At 50.7% G+C, this 16,017-nt stretch overlaps 1 protein-coding gene across 1 annotated transcript; it reads right to left on the bottom strand.

The window, feature by feature from the left end:
• Window positions 1–8,540: 8,540 nt before the first annotated feature.
• Window positions 8,541–14,142, bottom strand: LOC114693335. The gene is given in 4 exon segments (XM_028869662.2): window positions 8,541–8,722; window positions 8,725–12,142; window positions 12,144–13,251; window positions 13,307–14,142. Coding segments are annotated over 4 exon segments (5,538 nt in total). The 3' UTR covers window positions 8,541–8,546.
• Window positions 14,143–16,017: the final 1,875 nt, after the last annotated feature.

Genomic DNA, 16,017 nt, shown 5'->3' with positions numbered 1-16,017 from the left:
GGAGAAGGAAGGGGAGGGGGCGCCATTGAGCAAAAAGGGGGCTTGGGGAGTAAGTGGGTGTCCAAAAGGAGTGGCGAAGTAGTGATTTGAACAGGAGCATCCCACATAGACTCATATTCCAATGCTTGGTTACCAGAGAGTCAAACTATTAGGAGGTGTGGCCTTGTTAAAGTGGGTGTGGCCTTGTTAAAGTGGGTGTGGCCTTGTTAGAGTAGGTGTGGCCTTGTTAGAGTGGGTGTGGCCTTGTTGGAGTGGGTGTGGTTAGAGTGGGTGGGGCCTTGTTAGAGTGGGTGGAGCCTTGTTAGAGTGGGCGGGGCCTTGTTAGAGTGGGTGTGGTTAGAGTAGGTGTGGCCTTGTTATAGTGGGTGTGGCCTTGTTAGAGTAGGTGGGGCCTTGTTAGAGTGGGTGTAGCCTTGTTGGAGTGGGTGTGGTTAGAGTGGGTGGGGCCTTGTTAGAGTGGGTGGGGCCTTGTTAGAGTGAGTGTGGCCTTGTTAAAGTGGGTGTGGTTAGAGTAGGTGTGGCCTTGTTAGAGTGGGTGTGGTTAGAGTAGGTGTGGCCTTGTTAGAGTGGGTGTGGCCTTGTTAAAGTGGGTGTGGTTAGAGTAGGTGTGGCCTTGTTAGAGTGGGTGTGGTTAGAGTAGGTGTGGCCTTGTTAGAGTGGGTGTGGTTAGAGTAGGTGTGGCCTTGTTAGAGTAGGTGGAGCCTTGTTAGAGTAGGTGTGGCCTTGTTGGAGTGGGTGTGGCCTTGTTAGAGTGTGTGGCCTTGTTAGAGTGGGTGTGGCCTTGTTAGAGTGGGTGTGGCCTTGTTAGAGTGTGTGTGGCCTTGTTAGAGTGGGTGTGGCCTTGTTAGAGTGGGTGTGGCCTTGTTGGAGTGGGTGTGGTTAGAGTAGGTGTGGCCTTGTTGGAGTGGGTGTGGCCTTGTTAGAATAGGTGTGGCATTGCTGGAGGAAGTCCATCACTGGGAGGAGAGAGTGTGTCTGAGATCTTAGCCGCTCAAGCCAGGCACAGTTGTCAATCTCTCTTCTTGCTGCCTGCAGATTCAGATGTCAGACTCTCAGCTACCTCTCCAGCACCATGTCTGCCCGCACGCCAGAGCCATGCTTCCCGCCATGATAATGCCCTCTGAACTATAATCAGACGCCAATTAAATGTTTTTCTTTATGCAAGTTGCCGCCGTGGTGGTCATGGTGTCTCCTCGCAGCAGTGGAAACCCTAAGACAGAACAGTGAGGAGGAATTTTGCAGATGACCTAGCCTGTTAGTGTTAGGTTGGGCTGATTATAGAGTCATACAGATACAGATACAGTATCTAGTTCACTGGCACCTTGCTACAAATAACTAAAAGGGAAAAAAAGAGATAAATAATTTAAGCCCTTACATGGTGTCCGGCCTTTGTAACTAAATGATGGGGGGCGGGGTGGGGGGAGAGATACCTGGCTTCCTTCTCCCTCACGTGGTATCATGTGTCTCACGCTACATTCTTACAGCTTTTCGCCTTTCCTCCTATTTCAAACATTCTTTTCCGCTCTTTAACACTCCTGGTTACTTTTGCCCAGAAGTAAATACAGTCAAAGTTAGCAACCTAGTTGAATTATGTCAAGAGGGAAAAACTTTCATTAGTTTTATTTTGACATTAGTTAATTCAAGAACCAAACGATTCTATTTTTTTTCCTGTTTTTAAAAAAACAAATACAATTTTTACTGATTTTTGTTCTATGTCAGTTCATAGGCTGGAAAGGAAATGCAAACACATTATACACTTAGAGAAATACCTAAAATTCTCACAGAGATGTACAGTTCTAGTCTTGCTTTCCCGTAGTTAACAAAATGTAGCATGGACTCCCCCTAGTGGGCATTTAGTGTTACTGCATTCTTGCACCAGCACTGTAGAATAATTTTTATTTAAATTTTCTTTTTGAGAATTTCATACACGAATATTGTATTTACATGATCTCCACCCCTTCTTCTCCCTGATCTAACCTCTCTCATTTTCCTCCATTGCCTCTCAAATCTATGACCTCTTCTTTATTTACTCTTTTTATGTATATACATTATACGTGACAATTGTACATGTGCATACACACACGTACACACACACAGCCTACTGAGTCCATTTAGGGGTGCTCACATGTACATGTGTTTAGGCCTGACCACTTGGGATTGAATAATCTGTCAGGGGACTCGTGTCTGAGAAAGCGTGATTCTCCCTCCCTCTCAGCAACCACGCTTGCAGCTCATGATGAAGGGTCTTGTGAAATCCCCCCATTCATGTTGGTATGAGTGATGTCGCCACCACGCAGGTCTTGTGTAGGCAACCATGTTGATGAGATTTCCTGGTTGAAGCTTGACAGTCTATGTTGGTATGGGTAGATGGTATTTGCTGATTGCCTTTTATGTACTAGGCACTGTTCTAGGTGTAACCCTAAGACTCCCAAAACTTAATAAGAACTGACTGAAAAGTTTTTAAATAAAAAATGATCATCACCCAGAAGAAATTTTTAATTTACTTCAAAGGTAGGCCAGTCTTGACAGCAATAAAAATACACTTCCCTAGTGTCCTGTGCACTTCATGTAATTTCATCAGTCTACTATAGTTCTAATTGTAACTTTTAAATTTTTCTATTTTTATCTATCAGAAAAAAATATAAATCAAAAGCACAGTGAGGGTTCAGGGAGGACACACCACGGGTCCAAGTGCTTACGTTGTAAGTGTACAGACCAGAGTTCAGATGCCAGAAACCCAGGCAGCTAGCCTGTGATTCCAGCCTGGGAAGGTGGCGACTCGGATTTCCCCAGAGCAAGGTGCCTAGTGAGACTAGCCATAGAGGCGAGCTCTGGGTTTGATTGAGTGACCCTGGCTAGAAGAAAAATCAAAGATCATTTCTGATGCTAACCTCTACCTACACACACACACACACACACACACACACACACGCACGCACGAGCGGAAAAGGGGAGGATGGAGAGAAAAAATACATCTCACTGGGCTAGAATGACTTAGTATTAAGATATTAAGATAACAATGACAATAAAATGCTACTGAGGATGTGGAGGGAAATGAGTCTTATACACGGTCAATAGGAATGTTAATACAACCCCCATGGAAAATAACATGGATGTTCCTCAAAATATGACACAAGTCCCATGTAGTGGGTAGCCATTCCAGCTTTGATCTGGAAGTTCCAACCCCCATTGAGGCTTCGTTAATTGTCATGCCTACAAGGCGGGGCCCAGAGAGGACCCTGAAGACCCGAGATCCAGATGCACCGGCTCTCTTGGTTCCTGGATCCTGGATGCTGAAGGTAGACTGAGCAGAGTTCTCCAGAGAACACCGCCGGACTGCGCCACACCTTTCCCAGACCCTGTTACCTATTCCTTCACTTGTAAGTGTCCCCACAAAATAAACCTCCCTTTTAACTATGTGGAGTAGCCTTAATAATTTCACCAATATCTGAGGTTTGCCTGCAGGCCAGAAGAGGGCACCAGATCTCATTACAGATGGTTGTGAGCCACCATGTGGGTGCTGGGAATTGAACTCAGGACCTCTGGAAGAGCAGCCAGTGCTCTTAACCTCTAAGTCATCTCTCCAGTCCCCTCTATGTTCTTAAGCTGTGCCATTTATGCTTTACTATTTGTGGGGGTTCCCAATTTTCAATTTTTTAAACCTAAAGAAAAGTTGAGAGAAAAGCAGTTTTTAAATATATCCTTCACCCGGATTCTACAGCTATAAATGTTTGGATTTTTATTTTCTCTCAGCTCTCTCTTCTTCCTTCTTCCTCTTCCTCCTTTCCTCTCCTCTCCCTCCCTCGATTCTCCCCCTCCCTGATTATGGATAGTTTTTCTTCCAACCTGAGAACAATGAAGATGATATGACATTACTCACAAAAGGCAGTCTCCCAAGCAAACAACTGAAGCCCTCAAAATCAAGAGAAAAACATCAGTCTAGTACCCAAACCACACGCTCCATGTTTTGCCAATGTCTCTCATAGACTGAGATACAATCTAGGATTGCATCCTACAAGGAGCTCTTAAGTGATTTTCCACGTGTCCTTCAGTCAAGGACAATTCCTCAGGTCCTCCCTTTCAGGATGAAAACATGTTTCAAAGTACATGGGGGTTGCTTTGTAGACTCTGCCCCTTCTGCGGGACTTGTCTTGTGTGTAGTCGTAATTAGTTGTATTTCATGTGCTTCACTCTAGGGTACCACAGAGAGGACCTAGTGCAATTCTTAATGCACTGGATGAGGAGGCATCTAATGTTGATTTTTTTTTTTTTTTGGCATTTGCCAAACATATCTATAAAGCTATAAGAATTTCTAGCTTATTAATTACTAATTAGTAAGCACATAGGAAGTACCTTGATAGAAATATCTACAACATATCTCTTTGTATGTTCTGATATCATTGCCTTAATCACTACAGCTTTGTATTAAGCTCTGATACATACCACTCCATGTGCATCCTAGACTCTGTGTTTGTGTGTGTGTGTGTGTGTTCAATGTTTGTATGAATGTGCTGATGTGCATTCAGAGTCTAGAGGATGACACAGAGGTTCTTCCTCAGCCATTCTCCACCTTAAATTTGGGGGCAGAGTTTCTCACTAGACCTGGAGCTCACTGATTCTGCTAGCCTGGCTGGCCAGCGAATCACGGGGATCTCTCTGCCTCCACCTCCCAATACTGGTTACAGACAGACTGCCCAACCAGGCTTCTCTTGTGGATGTTACCACTGAGCCAATACCAGTCCTCATGCGTGCCCAGCAAGAACTTTATGAATCAGGCTGGCTCCCCAGCCTCTCATCCTGGGTATCATTTTACCCTTAACGCTTCCATTTAAGTTGGGCGATGAGCATGAACAGCCCAGTGGCTTTTCTTTCAATCACATTGAGTTTGTCATTTGAATTGTAGAGAGTTTGCATCTTTATGATGTTATGTTCCTTACCATGAACACAGCATGTTTCTCTCCATTAATTCGGCTTCTCTTACATTCCTTAACAAAGTGTTTTGGTTTTCCCCAGGCAACGCTTCTTGAAGCTGCACCCCTAAGGTGTCTGTTTAGAGCTGAGAATTGGGGTAGGAGAGTAGAGGCTGTATCTCATCCGGGAATTGCTCCTACACTGAACTGGGTTTGGTTCAGCTCCATCTAAAGTCCCACCGATGCATGAGGAACATTTAAATCTGATGGTGACTTCCTCTTCACTTGACCTGATATCCATGTTTAGTCTTGCCTCTTGGGAATTCAATAAAAGCTCCAGAAGAAGCTTGAGGGGGCAGTGTAGGAGGCCTTGGGGTCTTTATGTTCACAGATAAGCAGTAGGGAACCCCAGTTAAACACATGGGTTGTTCCTTCAAGGGAAGAAATGCAATGCCTGTTGCCCACCCAGGAGGTTGGGACAGATGTGCCTTCTAGCCTGGTGACCTTTGCACTATCTGTGTGGCTAGAGATCTTTCTGGTACCGGATCCTCCCCCAGACCCGTATCCTAAGCTTGTTTTTCTTGGTCAGTCTATAGAACCCATCTTTATGGACTTTGCAAAGAGTTTTGATATAGTCATACTCAATCTGTACTTAGTCCTCAAGGAGATTTATGTATGTTTTGTTGTGCACCAAGGATTGCGTTAATCACTACCAGAATAGTTTTCATCAAATTTTACCGTGCTTAAATATGCCTAAAATAAACAACTTGGGGCCAGACTCCCAAAGTTTGAACCAATACTGGTTACTGAGTCATGAAGAGCCTAACTGCCTTCTTGCCTCCCGTAGCTCATCACTCTGCTGGCTGTGAAGGTTGCAGAGACCCCTGCAAGGCAGAAGAATCTGGACCAGAACATTCCTCTCCTCGGTGAACAATGCTGTTCTCCAGAGAGGACAGCCAATGTGACAACAAAGAGTTAAGAGGAAATAAGAGAAGAGAGAGAGGAGCGATGCCAGATCTCTGAGGAGTTGTGCCAAAATCACTAAGTCCCCGCTCTTTAATCCTCCATTGTCACCCAAGCTCTCCATGGTAAAGCCTCAACAATAAATTCTAGGCTCAGCAGGAAGCCACCAAGAGCAGGAGGCAAAACTCCATTGGCTCCTGCTGAAAGACCCCCGAAGGTAGTCTTCCCTCTGGAGAGACCCTCGCCCAGAGATCACACCGAGACCATAAGTCAGATGCAAACAGCAAGAGGCTTTATTCAGGAACACAGGTACCCGGGGCAACACAGTCCCTCAAGAGGCTCAAGAGACTGGCGCGCCCCGACGGGCTGGAGTGGAGGGTTTTTATAGGGTCTGGCAGCAGGAGCACGAGAAGCTCGGTTTACAGGGTTCTGATTGGACGATTCAAATGAGGCCAGGTTCAAACTCAGGACAGCTCGTGGCTTTTCCCCGAGCTCGACACGCCTGCTGTCTGGCTCCAAGTTGTTTTTCTGACCTCTAGTACCCTTTTCTGGGGCCAGGTGGCCGGCCGTAGACACTCCGTGCTTTTCAGACCTTACTCGAAATGGCGTTAGGCTAAGCTAGTAAGCTGGGGTCTTTCATTCCCCCATTTTCTTATCTCGGGGAATGGAATCCTCCATTCATGGGAAGAATAGGGATGTGGCTCCATTTCCACCTGGTTGAGTCGTTGGTATTGTTGGGTCAATACCAAGGTCTGAACAATAGAAACACGTTCCCTGATAAATTGGACAAGTCGATTTAGGATACAGGGCCCGAGCGTCAGAAGGAGCAATAAAATCAGAAGGGGTCCTATAAGGGTGGAGATGAGGGTGGTGAGCCAGGGGGACCTTCCGAACCATCCTTCAAACCACCCCTGCTGTTCTTCAAAGAGTTTTTGTCTTTGTTCTAATCTCTTTCTTAATTTAGCCATGCTATCCCTTACCACCCCAGTATGATCCGCATAGAAGCAACATTCTTCTCTAAGGGCAGCACATAACCCCCCCTCCTGCAGGAAGAGGAGGTCTAATCCCCTCCGGTTCTGCAGAACTACCTCAGACAGGGAGGTGAGTGATTTTTCCAAGGCACTCACGGATTCCTCCAGTGCCTGGATATCGGTATGCATGGCAGCCTGGAGGTGTCTGAACTGGTTGGTTTCCATGAGGGCAGTGGTACCTGTGCCTATTCCGGCGGCGACTCCTCCCATAGTTAATCCACCTAGTATCAGGGCCAGGGTTAGCGAGACTGGCTCTCTTTTTCTGCGGGGGACCCCTGTTTCATACCGGGCATAGATATCTTCAGGTGTACGGTAGATTATCTTGGGGTACAGTTCTATGAGTACACAATAATCGGCCGTGTTGGTTAGTATTGAGGGGGAGATGCATGGTGTAAGTCCAGTGCTACAGGCCCAGTAAGTCCCGTTGGGAGCCACGAGATAGTGGGGTCCTGGAACAAGTGCCCGGGAGCGATTACACAGGTGTTGGTGGGTGTAGGGTACTGTCCCCAGACATAGTCCTTGTCCTGACACCTCGGAGATTGTGAGCTTATGCTGAGGTGTTGAGGCACATCCTGACGGGGGCGAAGAAGAATTGGTGAAGCTTCCGACTACGGCCACCCCCTCATAGTAGGGAGGTGTGGAGACTAGGCATAACCAGCACTCCTGAGTCCGATTTGGGTTGGTAACATTGAGGGCTGAGTAAGCGCCCTCTATAAGATTCAATAGCCGGTCTCCCGTACCGGGCCTGGGTGGCTGGGGGGTGACTGGGGTTATAGTAGCATTCGGAGCCGTGCTTGGGTGAATGGCCGAATTGGGTCGGGGGGTAGCCCTCGGGGGTGCCGGAGCGGGTAGAGAGGGGCGCTTTTGGTCAGAGAGAACCTGGTTGGGACCTATAGAGGCGGAGGGCTCTGTGATTTTAAGCTTAATCGTAAATACGACTCCCTGGTCCCGTCCTATCATGTAGAGTCTAAGTCCCCATGTTTTACCTTTAATCCAGTCTTGTGTTATCTCCCTTCCCTTCTGAGTGAAAGATATATTCAGGGGGTTGCAGGTGAAATTTACACAGGGCCCCCCCCCTTCCAGTAAGTGTTATCTCTTCCTAACGTGACAGTTCCCCAACAATGTCCTTGGGTAAGGGGACGCCATGAGTGGCTTTCTCCTTGGGTAGTCCTCTTTACCCTAATTAGGTCCCAAGTGGATGAAGGCTTCCAATAAGTATTACCAGTTGTTTCACATCCCCATGCTTTACAGAAATAACTTTCATAACCCCCGCATTGTCTAATCATCTTTCTGTCCCTACCATCCCGGGGGCAGACGTAGAAGGTTAGTTGTGACAGGGCTGCCCTGGTTTCAGGGTGACTGCATCCGTATCTCTCGTCACTACATTTGCAAGTTCCCTTACCATCCTGACAGACGTCTGGTGCTCTGGGGTTCATGGGGTCAGTGGTAGGGATGTCCCAGTCCTCTGACCCTGCTGCTAGTTGGCAGAGATCTGGGTGCAAGTTAGGCCACCATGTAAAGGGGGTGTGAAGGGCGGTCGTTTGCCAGACCGTCTCCCCAGGTTGTGAGATGACCTGCCAAGTGAGCCTCTTGACTAGGTGCGGGCTCTCTGCCGCCCTAGTCCCCTGGGGGTAAGCGGAGATTAAGAGGAGGGGGAGGAAGAGGAGCTGCGGGCCAACCTTATTTTTAGGGGGTTTCGTGTACGGCGCACTGTCCATGTTGACTTTCTGGATCCTGCTGGGTCGGGTTCCCTGGCAGCCTTCACATGAGAGGCGTGGATCCATGCAGCAATCCCGTCGACCTTAAGTGCAGTGGGGTGGTCAGCAAGACAGTGTAGGGCCCCTTCCACCGTGATTCCAGGTTCTTGGTCTGGTGTCGTTGGACCCAAACGGAGTCCCCGATCTGGAAGGGGTGGGGCACCACCGGCTTGTCTAGCTGCTCCTGATAAGCTTTGGCCAGGGGCTTCCAGATCTCCCTCTGCACCAGTTGGAGGGCTTGAAGATGTGCCTCTAAAGTAGGGGTGGTGGCAAAAGATGAAATATCAGGATGGAGAAAGCTTACAACAGGAGGTGGGGCCCCATACCTGATCTCAAAAGGGGTTAGGCCATGTGGGCCAGGAGTATTTCGGGCTCGGTAGAGAGCCAAGGGAAGTAGGAGCACCCAATCTCTAGTGCCAGTTGCAAGCGTTAATTTAGTTAAAGTCTCCTTGATTGTTCTATTAGCTCGTTCTACCTGTCCTGAGCTTTGGGGGCGGTATGCACAATGAAGTTTCCAATCAACCCCCAATAGTTTGGCCACCTTCTGACTTACCTGGGAGATGAAGGCAGGCCCGTTATCCGACCCCAATATTTGAGGCATCCCATACCTGGGGAAGATTTCCTCCAACAGTTTCTTTGTTACGTTAGCCGTCTCATTCTTGGTTGGAAATGCCTCAATCCATCCGGAAAAAGTGTCCACGAAGACCAGGAGGTACCGGTACCCGTAGAGTCCAGGTTTTACTTCTGTAAAGTCTATTTCCCAATGAACACCAGGACGATGGCCTCTTTGGCGAACCCCCTTGTTTAGATGAACCTTTCCTGCGTTTACTTGAGCACAGGCTGGGCAGGTAGAAGTTACCTGCTGGAGTACCTGATCCTGGTTCAGCAGCACTGCCCCGGTGTTTTCTCTGTCTAATAGGGTCTTCATCTTGTTTTTGCTCAAATGGGTCAATGCATGGAGGAATCTCAGCATATATCGGGTATGGGAGGTTGGCATGACCATCCGGTCCCCTAGTATATATGCCTGTCTTCTTTGTTCCCAGTCCGCCCCCATTTTCTTTGCTAGCTCATGGTCTTCTGGGCTATAGGGCACGGGGTCTCTCTCAGGCTGTGGTTCTTGTATAGCCATTAACTGGCTGTTTCCTACTGGCTGGAAAGCCACTGTTCGAGCAGTCAGATCTGCCAGCCGATTCCCTCTGGCTGCCGCAGAGTCATCCTTTTGATGCCCCGGGCAGTGGACAATACTGAGTTGGAGTGGGAGGAACAGGGCCTTTAGGAGGTCTAGGATCTCTTTTTTGTTTTTGATTTCCTTACCCGCGGACGTCAGCAGGCCTCTTCGTCTGTAGATTTCCCCGTGGACATGCGCAGTGGCGAAGGCATATCTGCTGTCAGTATAAACTGTGAGCTTCTTACCTTCTGCCATCCGGAGAGCTTGGGTGAGCGCAATCAGTTCTGCGCGCTGGGCCGATGTCCCGGGCGGGAGCGACGATGCCCATACCACTTCCGATTCGGTGGTTATAGCTGCCCCGGCTCTGCGTTCCCCCTCTTCCAGGAAACTGCTCCCATCTGTGTACCAGACAACGTCTGGATCCTTAAGCGGCTGATCTGTCAGATCGGGGCGGGTGCCATGTGCTTCAGCTAGAATCTGGAGACAGTCATGCTCCTCGGAGGGGCTAGGCAGTGGCAGCAAGGTAGCAAGGTTAAGGGAAACTATCGGCCCAAAATTTACCCTGTCTGAGTCCAGTAGTAAAGCCTGATAGTAAGTCATTCTGGCGTTAGAAAGCCATCTGTCTGGTGGTTGTCGGACCAAGGCCTCCACTGCATGGGAGGCCAGTACAGTCAACGGCTGTCCCAGAGTCAGTTTTCCGGCATCTTTGAGTAATACGGCAATGGCTGCCACCATGCGGAGGCATGGAGGCCATCCTGTAGCCACCGGGTCCAATTTCTTGGACAAATACGCTACAGGTCTCCTCCAAGGTCCCAATCTTTGCACCAGTACCCCTTTAGCAAGGCCTGAGTTCTCATCCACAAACAGCTCAAAGGGCTTGGTCAGATCTGGCAGACCCAGAGCCGGGGCCTCAAGCAAGGCTTTCTTGATCTGTTGGAACGCTTTCTGGTGCTTCTCCTCCCATTGGAACATGGTCCGTGGTTTAGTGAGGGGGTATAATGGGGCTGCCAGTTCGGCAAAGCCAGGAATCCAAAGGCGGCAGTACCCAGCCGTACCCAGGAACTCTCGAACTTGGCGGGGGTTCCGAGGAGGGGGGATGGAGATTATCGTCTCCTTCCTTGCTCCTGTTAACCATCTTTGCTCCCCGCTCAGGATGTAGCCCAGGTAGGTAACCTTGTCTCGGCATATTTGGGCCTTTTTGGCTGAGGCTCTATAGCCCTTCTGCCCAAGTCTGGCCAGTAAGGCTCGAGTGCCCTCCATGCACTCGGTTCGACTCCTGGCCGCCAGGAGTAGATCATCCACATACTGGAGCAGAGTCAGGGTTGGGTGTTCGACCCGGAATCCGGCCAGATCTGCATGTAGGGCCTCATCAAAGAGGGTTGGGCTATTTTTGAAGCCCTGCGGGAGCCTGGTCCAGGTTAATTGTCCCGAGAGCCCTTTTTCTGGGTCCCTCCATTCAAAAGCGAATAGCAATTGACTTTGAGGGTGCAGTTTTAAACAAAAGAAGGCATCCTTCAGGTCTAGCACAGTGTACCAGACGTGGGTCGGTGGGAGGGTGCTCAGAAGGTTATAGGGGTTAGGCACCGTGGGGTGTATGTCCTCCACCCGCTTATTGACCTCTCTCAAGTCCTGGACCGGCCTGTAGTCTCCTGTCCCCAGTTTCTTAACAGGCAAGAGAGGGGTGTTCCAAGGTGACTGGCAGGGCTTTAACACCCCTTGGTCCAGGAGTCTCCGAATATGGGGCTTAATCCCCTCATGAGCTTCCCGTGACATTGGGTATTGTCTGATTGAAACGGGAGTCGCGGAGGCCTTTAGTGAGATCATCAGCGGCGGCTGATTGCGTGCCAGCCCCAAGCCCCCAGTCTCTGCCCAGGCCTGAGGAAACTCTCTCAGCCAGTTCTGTAGCTCTTCAGGTGATTTCTCCGGGGGTTCTGCCTCAAACAACCGGTATTCTTCCTCTAAGCTGAGGGCAAGGATTTGTAGGGGGTCTCCTTTAGGACCCGTGACCCTTGGTCCCTTCTCATCAAAGTAGATTTGTGCCTTCAATTTGGTTAATAGGTCCCGTCCCAACAGCGGATGGGGGCATTCAGGTATATGCAGGAAGGAATGAGTTACTTGCCCTGATGCCAGTTGGACCTTTCTCTCGGCAGTCCAGTAATACCTCTTGTTTCCAGTTGCCCCCTGCACCAGTGCAGAATGCCGGCTAAGAGGCACTCCGGCATGGGTTAGGACTGAATGTTCAGCACCAGTATCAACCAGGAAGGTCACGGGCTGCCCCCCGATCTTGAGGGTTATCCTAGGCTCAGGGGGGGGGCTCCTGGCCTCGACTCCCCTAGTCCTCTAGACTAAGGAGGTCCACAGTTTTGGGCTTGGGTCGGCGGGGTCCTTGTAGCTTCTTGGGGCAGTCTCGGGCCCAGTGTCCCTTCTCCTTACAGTAAGCGCATTGATCCTTATCAAGGGGTGGCCTCCTTCGCTCTCCCGACCTATCTCCCTCTCTCCGCTGTCCCTTAGACACAACGGCGGCCAAAACCTTTTTCATTTCCCTATGCTGTTTCTTGTCCCTTTCCTCTTGTTTCTGCCATCTCCTTTCCTCACGCTCTTCAGGAGTTTCTCTCTTATTGTACACTTTCTCTGCTTCCTTCAATAAGTCTGGCAAACCTAGCGCCTGTAAACCTTCCAACCGCTGCAATTTGGTTCGGATATCTGAGCTAGACTGGTAGATAAATGATAAGATGACACCTGGTGCTTGCCCTGGGTCTTCTGGATCATACGGAGTGTACATCCTATAAGCCTCCTTCAGCCTCTCTAAAAATGCAGCGGGTGATTCTTCCTTTCCCTGCATCACATTCCTTACCTGAGCCAAATTGGTAGGCCTTCTGGCGGCTGCTCGGAGACCCGCTAGGAGCAACTGGCGATAGAGACGTAGATGTTCCCTACCTTCAGGTGTATTGAAGTCCCAGTCTGGGCGGGTCAAGGGAAAGGCTGCCTCGATGATATTTGGGAGTTGGGTTGGCCTCCCGTCATCGCCCGGAACCTGCTTCCGGGCCTCCAGGAAAACTCTCTGCTTTTCCTCTACGGTTAAGAGGGTCTGCAGGAGCTGCTGACAGTCGTCCCAAGTCGGCCTGTGAGTCACTAGGATGGACTCAATCAGGCCGGTCAGGGCAACAGGATCCCTGGAGAAAGGGGGATTATGTTGTTTCCAATTATAAAGGTCTGAGGCAGAAAAGGGCCAATATTGTAACTGATGGTTGGGTCCTTCCCGAAGTGGGAAGGCTTTGGACTCAGTGGGGGGCCGGCTCGGCGACCCCTGAGGCGGCTCGCGATGGGGGACTGGACTGTTTCTTTTTCTTCCTCCAAGTCCCCAGCGAGCGGGGTCATCACGGGGGGGCCGGTTGCCGGGGGGGTCACAGCCGACGTCGCGACTAGGGCCGCCGTGGGCCCAGCCGCCAGGGTTGCGGCGGGGGCCGCGGCGAGCACAGCCGCCGGGGTCGCGGCGGGCGCCGCGGAGGGGGCCGCCGCGAGCGCAGCCGCCGGGGTCGCGGCCGGGGCCGCGGCGGGGGCCGCCGCGAGCGCAGCCGCCGGGGTCGCGGCCGGCGCCGCGGCGGGGGCCGCCGCGAGCGCAGCCGCCGGGGTCGCGGCCGGGGCCGCGGCGGGGGCCGCCGCGAGCGCAGCCGCCGGGGTCGCGGCCGGCGCCGCGGCGGGGCCGCCGCGAGCGCAGCCGCCGGGGTCGCGGCCGGGGCCGCGGCGGGGGCCGCCGCGAGCGCAGCCGCCGGGGTCGCGGCCGGTGCCGCGGCAGGGGCCACCGCGGGTACAGCCGCAGGGGCCGCGGGTGACGCTGGGGGGGTCGGCTGGTAGGGCGGCGGTTCATTCACCAGCATGTCTAGGAGAGGAGAGTTAGGGTCAGGGGGAAGGACAGGGGGCTTGGAAGGCTCCCTGTGGGGAAGGACTGGGTAGAGAGAAGAAAGGGGGTTAGGAGGCGCCGAAGGCTGGGGAGTGAGAGGGGGTTGTGGGAGGAAGGGCTTGACCCAGGGGAATGGGTTTTCAACCAGGGATCTCCAAATGGTGATGTAGGGAACCTGGTCTGGATGCCCATGGGGGCTAGGGGCAAACACCTTCCTCTCAACCTGGGAAATGAGAGAGAGATTAAATTCCCCTTCCCGTGGCCATCCTACATTCATCATGACCCATTCAGCCTTACAGAGGGTCATCCATTTATTTTTCTTGATGACTACGCCTTCATTTCTTCCCCGGCCTTTTACTTCCGACCAATGGTCAGTAGTTAGGCTCAAGGGGGTAACGACAGTCTGTCCCATATTAACTCCTGGATGGAGAAGGATTAGACAAAGAACACAAAACAAACCGACAACACAAGCAAGAAACAGTTTCGCTGCGCGGCTCCGGTGTAAAACCGAAAGCAAAAACTCAGATGGGGTCACGGAGTGTTTGAATTCTCCGTCCCCTACCAACACCACGTATTCTTCTGATTCGGGGGTGGCCCCGAAAAACCGTGCCCCAGAGGGGACTTCAGACCGTGCCCCAGAGGGGACTTCCCGTGCCCCAGAGGGGACTTCAGAGACCCGTGGAACGTCTTCCAGGGTCGCAGTGGCGAAGTCCGAGCTCGTCAGCTCCTTCAGCCCCACTGACTCCAGACCGATTCAGGCGCGCAAACAGACAACATTCAACATTCAGACAAACCGACAACACTCAGACAGGACAGAGATGACATACACCAAGGCTGGCCGTCTTACCTCCTGACAGTGGGTCGGTGGTCCCGAGGCGGGGGGTCTCCGATCCCGGACGAGCCCCCAAATGAAAGACCCCCGAAGGTAGTCTTCCCTCTGGAGAGACCCTCGCCCAGAGATCACACCGAGACCATAAGTCAGATGCAAACAGCAAGAGGCTTTATTCAGGAACACAGGTACCCGGGGCAACACAGTCCCTCAAGAGGCTCAAGAGACTGGCGCGCCCCGACGGGCTGGAGTGGAGGGTTTTTATAGGGTCTGGCAGCAGGAGCACGAGAAGCTCGGTTTACAGGGTTCTGATTGGACGATTCAAATGAGGCCAGGTTCAAACTCAGGACAGCTCGTGGCTTTTCCCCGAGCTCGACACGCCTGCTGTCTGGCTCCAAGTTGTTTTTCTGACCTCTAGTACCCTTTTCTGGGGCCAGGTGGCCGGCCGTAGACACTCCGTGCTTTTCAGACCTTACTCGAAATGGCGTTAGGCTAAGCTAGTAAGCTGGGGTCTTTCACTGCCACAGTTACCAAAGCCAGAATGGAATCGTAAGTATTACATAAGGTACAGAAGAACTTTGTGACTGGATAGAATTCTGCAGTGAGCAGCACTATGGCTCTTCAAGAGAAGCGCCCAGAGTCCATTCAAAGAGCCCATTTCCGCTGGGGTTAGGCCAAGGGCCCCAGGATCTAGCTTGACTCAGGGACAAAACTCATAATGCCCTCAGGACATTCCTTTGAGACTTGGAAATCGAGAATTTGAAATTATATTTCCTGGTAAGAATAATTCAAGAAGAAATAATGAGCAACTCGGGAAGAGATGACCAATGTGATTTTGGGAAAATCAAGATGCCTGGCCAACATTCATACTCTGTGTGGAAATCCACCATATGCATGTTTGCACAGAAATGGCCCAAGTCCCCATGGGAAAGGTCTCATGGCCTCGGCATAGCTCTGCTACTTCTCCTGCCCCCAAATGGTAAGATAACCAAAGCTCAAGAGTTCTTCATTTAGTCTGGTAATTCCAAAAGTAGTAATTACCACCAAAATAACTCAAGAGCACAAGCTTGAAATGTCAGGTTTTAAATAATGCAACTTCTTGATGATGAGATTTACATCATAATTTAACTAGGGAAAAAAGCACGCTCAGATAACTGAATATATTGACCGACTGCATAAGCCATTTAAGGTTGCTGCCTAAAATGATTATTTTTCTTTAGAGTATGGGATCAGTTCATTTCTTTGACAAATATCAATTACAAAGTGAATTTTCTATAGAGAGAAGTTGGTGACATCCATCATACCCATCAGTCACTTTAGTTAGAGTCCCATTCTCCCACTGTCATCTTTTACTTTGTGGATGACTGCAACTCCATGCCCAGTGTAGACTTAGAACTATCAGACAGGTGATCTCACCTAGCTTCTCCTAGCTTAAAGATGATGTGAAGACAGGTGCCA

Source organism: Peromyscus leucopus, chromosome 18 (assembly GCF_004664715.2).
Source record: "Peromyscus leucopus breed LL Stock chromosome 18, UCI_PerLeu_2.1, whole genome shotgun sequence".
NCBI lineage: Eukaryota > Metazoa > Chordata > Mammalia > Rodentia > Cricetidae > Peromyscus > Peromyscus leucopus.
The sequence above is the reverse complement of the archived record's forward strand: the minus strand, read 5'-3'. Positions and strand labels throughout refer to the sequence as shown.